Consider the following 7374-nt stretch of genomic DNA (forward strand, 5'->3'; position numbering starts at 1 on the left):
CATTTACCCAAGTACTTTGATTTCGTATAATTAGGAACGGGTTCACATCTATTTAGTTATTTACATTTTTCGTAGGAATTGTGATGCTCAACATTAACATATGAATTATGGTTTTTATCTATATATGTATCTCAACTAAAACTTATGTATTCTCACCAACATTCGTGTTGACAAACTATATTTTTATACATGCTACAGGTACAAGTAATTTACATTGATCAATATTGAAGATATTAGTTTTTACCTTAGGATATTTATCCAAACAATAAATATGATGTAATTGTTTTGATTATTATAATTGTGTACTTGTTTTGATACTAATGAATTAAATAATTATTGTCACTTTAATTAGTGTCTTTTGAGCTACTGTCCAATCAATACGTTACTCCCCGGCATGTTCCGCCTTTGGTCGGGGTGTGGCACTGTCACACCCCAACCTAAGGCGGAAATGTTGGGGCGTGATCTGATTGTCATAGCTCACAAGGTTACTATCATGCAACATTATAAGTTTCAATATCTATTTAATAATTTCAAATAAACAATTATTCATCACAATATCTCAAAACAAAACACAAATCAAAATCATAAAATAATATTTCTCGTTAATTTTTCTTCTAGCATAAGTCCTTAAACGATCTTCTAACTTCAACTACATCATACGATGACCTGCTTATGCGTTGAAAAGAAAATAGTTTTGTCAACACAAGGTTGAGTGATAAAAACACCAGATTTTCATGATTATTTAATAATAAATAAAAGAGCAAACTGTGTCAAGTGAAATAAGCAATTTAACCATAGCATATAAACAAATCAGACAAACCATAAAGAAAGGGCTAAACCGCTGCCATGCGAATGGGCATTGGTTACCAAAAATGAGGTGTCGGTGAAACCATTGTCAGTGCGTCGGACGCCGGCCACTACGACAGTCGTATGATCATACTAGACTGAGATTATGTTGGACCTCTCATAATGCGGAAGCATATAAAGCAAGTAAGAACATGAAAAAGTAAGATATAAATTGTTAAACACAAGTGACAACAGTTGCAAATTGAGTAGTATATAGTAATAAAATAAATATAACGCATATGTCCCCAAAATGGTTAAAAATGAGTTAAAAGGGGGAGTGAGATACTCACATGATTAGATGAACGAAATATAAACGATGATGATGGAAGAATGATGAACCCTTCGGGATTACACCGACAAGGATTCCTAGTTAAATTGGATAATATAAATTAATTATAAATGATTTAACATAATTTAATATTATGAGTTATTAAAAAATGAGATAATGCGTATAATAGATTTGAGATTTCGATGTTATTTGGGTTGTGTTGCAATTAGAATGGTTATTGATTAGACGTTTGATTCCATCAGTAATTGTTATTAAGAAAACAATATTATTAGTCATTATTTAAATTAAAAGAATTGTTTGCTTACTATATAATCTAAGTTATAATAATTAATTTAAATAAATATGAGTTACGATATACTATAATAATACACGTTTAAATAATAAAATTTATATTTTAGAATCTTAACTAAACCAAATAATAAAAATATAGTTAATACGTTTAACACGTTTAATACATTTATTATATTTTTTTAAAGAACAATACATATATAATATATATTTATATAAAATTTAAGAAATTTGTGAGAACATTCAACGATGAGAAAATACGATATGGGTAGAAATAGTTAATTGATACAAGTAAATATTAAACAGTTAGACGCGCACAGCTCGAGAAGGAGTAGCCGTTAGCAGAAGAAGTAGCTGAGATCAGGTGAGTTTCTAGCCCCATGTCCTTGTTAAGTTTTTGGGGCTGTGTGCATTCTCGATGTGAAGTGTGAATACACTTACCTTAAGTGGTAAGTGTATGCTATAGAAGTCATACGTGGTAGTTATTATATAATGCTTGTCGGTGCGTGAACGATCTTCGGATATTGCACGTATTGCCAAGGGTAGTGATTTACAAGAGGTTGTTAGTGTGTATAAATGCTATGATGTGACTTCTTTATTATGTAAATGATGTAATCCTATGAAGTGTGTTGTAGACAAGTAGAGGTAGAGTGTGTTAGAAGTGGCAAGAGTCTAGTAAGAGTGTTAGTGGCATGACGGTAGTACGTGGTAGGGTAAGCCTATACGTGACTTCGTTATTAAAGTGGCAAAGTGGCATAACGTTATACGTTATTAAAGTGGCAAAGTGGCATAATGTTAATTCGTTATTAAAGTGGTTAAGTGGTAGGGATAAATAAGAGGTTAAGTGGTAAGGTGAGTAGGTTAGATAGTGGACTACGTGTCTACGGATACGTATATATTGCATGTAGTGGTTGTATGATAAGTTGCTTGATTAACTAGAACTCACTCAGCGTAGCTGACTTTTAGTATGCACGCAGGTGAGCTGATTATAGAGTTAGCATGAGGACGGCACATGGCATGGATTGAACGGCTGGCATCTGAAGATAGAAGTAAAGATGTTTTTAAATATAATGTTTTGTGTTATGGTATCAAAGAAAAGATTTAATGTTTTGTAACGAATGGTTGATGTTTTATATTCCGCGAAAAGTTTTAATACATCTGATTTGTAAGAACTGTGTTTATGAGTAAATCCGACGCTAAAGTAGGGCTACTGGGAACGGGGCCTTACAAATCATCTATTATGGATAAAAAATACCTTGCTCCACCAAGTGATGCAACCTTTGCAGGGCCCCATAAATCAGCATGAACATAGTCCAAAATCTCTTTTGTGCTATGCTTGCTGTGGTTGAATGACACCCTTTTGGCTTTTCCCATGACACAATGTTCACAATGATCTATTTCACAACCTTTTAAATCACCAATGTCTTGTTGTTTATTTAACTCTACCAACCCTTGAACACTGATGTGGCCAAGCCTCTTATGCCATAATTCAGCTTGACTGACCATTTTACCCTCAACCAATGACACAGTTTCTGCAACTACTTCTCCATCAAGAAAGTAGATATTATTACCCTTCCTAGTACCAGATAACACAACCATGGATCCCCTTATCACTTTAATCTTCCCATTTCTCATACTAACATGACAACCGGTTCTTTCTAATGAACCAAGTGATATCAAATTCCTTTTTAGATCAGGAATGTACCTTACATTGTCAAGTTGATACTCAACTCCATTGTCAAGATTAAATGTAACAGTAACATACCCAAGAATCTTACATGGCCTATCATCACCCAATTTAACAACTCCAAGATCTTCATTTCTTAACATACTAAACAGATCTTTATTTGGAGTCATATGATATGAGCACCCTGAATCAAGAATCCATTCTTTGTTATCCTCTCCACTAGAGACCACCATTACATCAGAACTATCATACCCTTCTGACTCTTCCTGTCTAAAATTACCATTCTGCCCTTTTGAATTACATGGTTCTCCCTTTTTCTTTTTTCTTTCTGGACAGTCCTTCTTAAAATGTTCCTCAAAATTGCAAATATAACACCTTCTTTTACCCTTTGACTTTGATCTTGAACCACCTTTTGACTTGTGATTTCTTTATTCTCGTCTACCTCTCACATACAGTCCCTCTCCACCATCATCCCTTGTTTCTCCCCTCTTTTTCAGTTCTTTTGAATTTAATGCAGCCAATACATCTTCCATTGAAAGTGTTTCTCTACCATACATCAATGTATCCACAAAGTGTTCATATAATGATGGTAGAGATGAGAGAAAGATTATAGCCTGATCTTCCTCATCTAATTCCACTTCAATATTCTTTAAATCCAATATCAAGTTATTGAATTCATCAGTATGATCATCTAAAGTTTTACCTGAAGTCATCTGAAAAGTATAGAGACGTTTCTTGAGATACAATCTGTTGGCTAATGACTTGGTCATGTAAAGCGATTGAAGCTTTGACCAGACTCCAGCATCGGTCAGTTCCTTTGATACTTCTGTCAATACCCGATCACCTAAACTAAGAATAATCGCCGAATGAGCTTTTTCTAAAATATCCTTTCTCTCTTTGTCGTTGAGAGTTTCCGGCATGTTTGGCTCTCCCAACAAGGCATCGGAGATACCTTGATGAACCAACAATGCCCTCATCTTGACCCGCTACAAACTGAAATCATTCTTCCCGTCAAACTTCTCGAAATCAAACTTTGCATTCACCATTCTTTATTCAAACTCACAGGAGATCTATTTCTTCGCAATTGAACCGAGAAACAAAGCTCTGATACCAATTGTTATTGGTTATGCGAAAATAATCAAGAACACACGAAGAACAAAACGAAACCCTAACAGTTTAATCTTTGTAGAAACGAAATCAAACTGTACAATTGAGTTAGGGTTTACAATATCGAACAAGAAACAAACAGAAATACAAAAGGATTATATCCAGAAACAGAATTGATCAGAGTTAACTATATCCGTCATCTTCAACGATATATATATAACTAACTCCACTGTAGCAAGTAGCAACTATTAGTTTTCCACTTTGTCACTTTACACCCCTGTAGTTTGTCAAAGTTGTTAGTAAACAACTAAACCTTATTTAACTCTTCTAAACAAATTCAACAATTGACAAAATTACCCCTGAACTCGTTAACCACCAATTAACTAAACTAACAGATGTAATGTATGAAATATTATTGATTGAACCATGATCACATCTAACATGTGCATTTGTAGTTAAGTCACCCACCCAATGAGAGCTCACCTTGGATGGGATTGGGGTCTATGCATACTTCATCGGTATTGTAAACATTCGATTACAATGTAATCAATGTATTATCAATACGGTTATTCATCATCTGTATCTTATGATGAGTTGTGGAATACACGATAATAAGAGAATTTACAAAGTGAGCATCAAAAGGACTCATATGCATGAGGATGGCTTGCAAATTTGGTCATCCATTCCAATTTACACTAGCATGCGAATACCAAATGGGGCTGTGAAGTCCCGAGGATCAAGCCTGCATTATTCATTTAGTCTAGTGGGTTAAGGGGCCTTTGGGTTTATTTGAATTACATGGTGACCAAAGTCATTTCTTCTCTATATATACATCAACCAAGTTAGGGTTATTTATGAGATTTTATTTAATTGGATTTCTTGAGTTATATTTTCCGGATTTTAATAAAAATTATATTATTTTATATTGTGTTCTTCGTTAATTATCGTTTATTAGATACACGAGCTCCCGTTGTTTTCCACATCTTTCTTGAACCATAATTGTGTTGGGGAGAGTTCATGCCCTTTCTTGTAGCTTTGATCTCTCACGATAATATTGTTTAATTAATTTTCAATATTAGTTCCCCTAAAAATAAATACATGATGATTGACTTTTTTTTTTGCCTGAATTTTCTCAGGTGCAAATGGTGTCAAAAGAATTTTTTATTCATACTTTAAGTCTCTTTGAATTAAAAAATGAGAATTGCTCACATTCGGAAATTCACAAAGGAATATGTCAAATAAATTTCAGGCGCTTGCATTCAGTAGGAAGACTTCCAGGAAAACGTGTGTAGTCATTGCAGTAGTTGTAAATCATGTGCTTACTTTGCACCCACCGAATCCTGTTTCGTCCCGCTGCATCAAGTCCTTGAGTACTCCACGCCTGGTTATTACTCGAAGAAGTTGCGGAGTTTTGGTCAGGACCAACAATATTTGCATCAACATTAAACTTCCTGTAGGAAGCTGTGAAAGGTGCTTTTGTCCAGTCAGTCTTCACACGTCCGCCTTGGGTTGCCCACTCATCAGCATTCCAAAGGCTTGCATACACCCTCATGGGTTGGTTTTTAGGATATGGGACTCTAGAAGCCTCATAGTTATTGAACACCCTTATTGGAATGTTGTCAATCAAGAATCTGTTGAAACCGAGATACTTAAGATCAGTGCCTGTTGCAAAGTAAATTAAAAAATTAACAAAATAATATATTATTAAAGACTAAACAATAAACATACATGATTCTCTGAGAGTTCCATATAATAGTGTAGGTATGGAAGGCTGCTGTAGGGTCGAACCAGAGGCGGAATTGCATTTCTTTGTCTCCTTTCCCTAGTGCAAAAACAATGGTGTGGATTGTATATGGGTTTCCAGATGAGTTACCCAAGAACTCAAAGTCAATCTCATCATGTCCAGCGGCAGCACCTTGTGACGATAACTGATCAAGATGGATATATTAAAACCATCAATTTTGTTACATTATAAATTCATGAAGCTAAGACATGGATTTTAAGATAATTTAGAACTGAAGGTGCTTACATAGAAGGTTGTGACTGTACCAGCAGAGTTGCCAGGGACTAGCTTAAGTTGCATGTCAAACCTTCCAAAAAGGTACTCATGCTTGGACTGTAAACCCGAACCTGAATATCTGTCGAGTGAAAGCAAGAGATCCTGGCCGCCGTTAAGTATCTTAGTATGTTCGTTGCCAAACGTGATGTCCATGTTTTCGTAGAAGTTGCCTGCTAAACCTGCTGCTACTAGACATGCCATGACCACAATAACTGTAAACCCTTTAGAGCTTGAATAACTTGATGCTTCCATTTATCAATATTTTCTTTAATATGTGATGGTAGTTAATTTTTCCTAAGGCTGCTATATATAGTGGTTGTTTAGTTGACGATTTGCTAGACAAGATTTTGAATTAATAAAATAATGTTCACTTGGGGTTATAGCTGGCCTTAGAAACGGCAATGAACCAGTTGTCCCGATACCTTCCTCGGATTAACTACAAATACATGGTGCAGAAAAAGGGGTAACTGGACAGGACATTCTAGTAAGGCCACCAAAATTGACAAAAAATGTAAAGCAACTCGAAGTTATATATTAATATTTAATTATACAAATGGGATTTCTTTTTTCATAAATGCAGTGTTCTTTTAAGGTGTGTAATTATTTTGGGGTCAGGTTATTTTCAATCATAAATGAGGTAATAACATGTAGTGTTGCAAATAAGGGTAAATTATATGTGTGTAAGAGAGAGAATAGAAAATGTAACTTTGAAATTGTTAGATTATGTATAGTCAAAAACTCTGCATTTCTGGATGTTTTGCAAAAAGTAGTGCAGTCAAAACTCTTCCTAAAACTCTTCGACAGTCATTAGTCAATTATATACTCAATTATTTAATTTCTTTTTTTTTCATATATATATAGGAGTAGGATCTAATATATATATATATATATATATATATATAAGGGTAGGATCTAGAGAGAACTTCTCTTAAAGAGATAACTAGAGAACTAGTAAAAAAATATTTTAATTATTTTTAAAAAAATATTTTGTGATTTTTTTTGTTTCATCCTAATAAGATGATATTGATACTAAAAAAAACTTGATGGTGTAGTGCATATGTGCACTGATGCCTATTGGATATATACAATAGTACGTAG

At 34.2% G+C, this 7374-nt stretch overlaps 1 protein-coding gene across 1 annotated transcript; it reads right to left on the minus strand.

The window, feature by feature from the left end:
- Positions 1-5139: 5139 nt before the first annotated feature.
- On the minus strand, positions 5140-7067 carry LOC143589638 (xyloglucan endotransglucosylase protein 1-like). The gene is made up of 3 exons (XM_077070345.1): positions 6247-7067; positions 5946-6145; positions 5140-5848 (listed from the first exon to the last, which is right to left on the minus strand). Exons 1-3 carry the CDS (start codon positions 6526-6528, stop codon positions 5452-5454), a joined length of 879 nt encoding a protein of 292 aa, XP_076926460.1. The 5' UTR covers positions 6529-7067; the 3' UTR covers positions 5140-5451.
- Between the last annotated feature and the right edge of the window lie 307 nt (positions 7068-7374).

The sequence above is a fragment of the Bidens hawaiensis genome, unplaced genomic scaffold (assembly GCF_021521415.1).
Source record: "Bidens hawaiensis isolate Kalapana, Puna unplaced genomic scaffold, B.hawaiensis_p1.1 tig00037679_1, whole genome shotgun sequence".
Lineage (NCBI taxonomy): Eukaryota > Viridiplantae > Streptophyta > Magnoliopsida > Asterales > Asteraceae > Bidens > Bidens hawaiensis.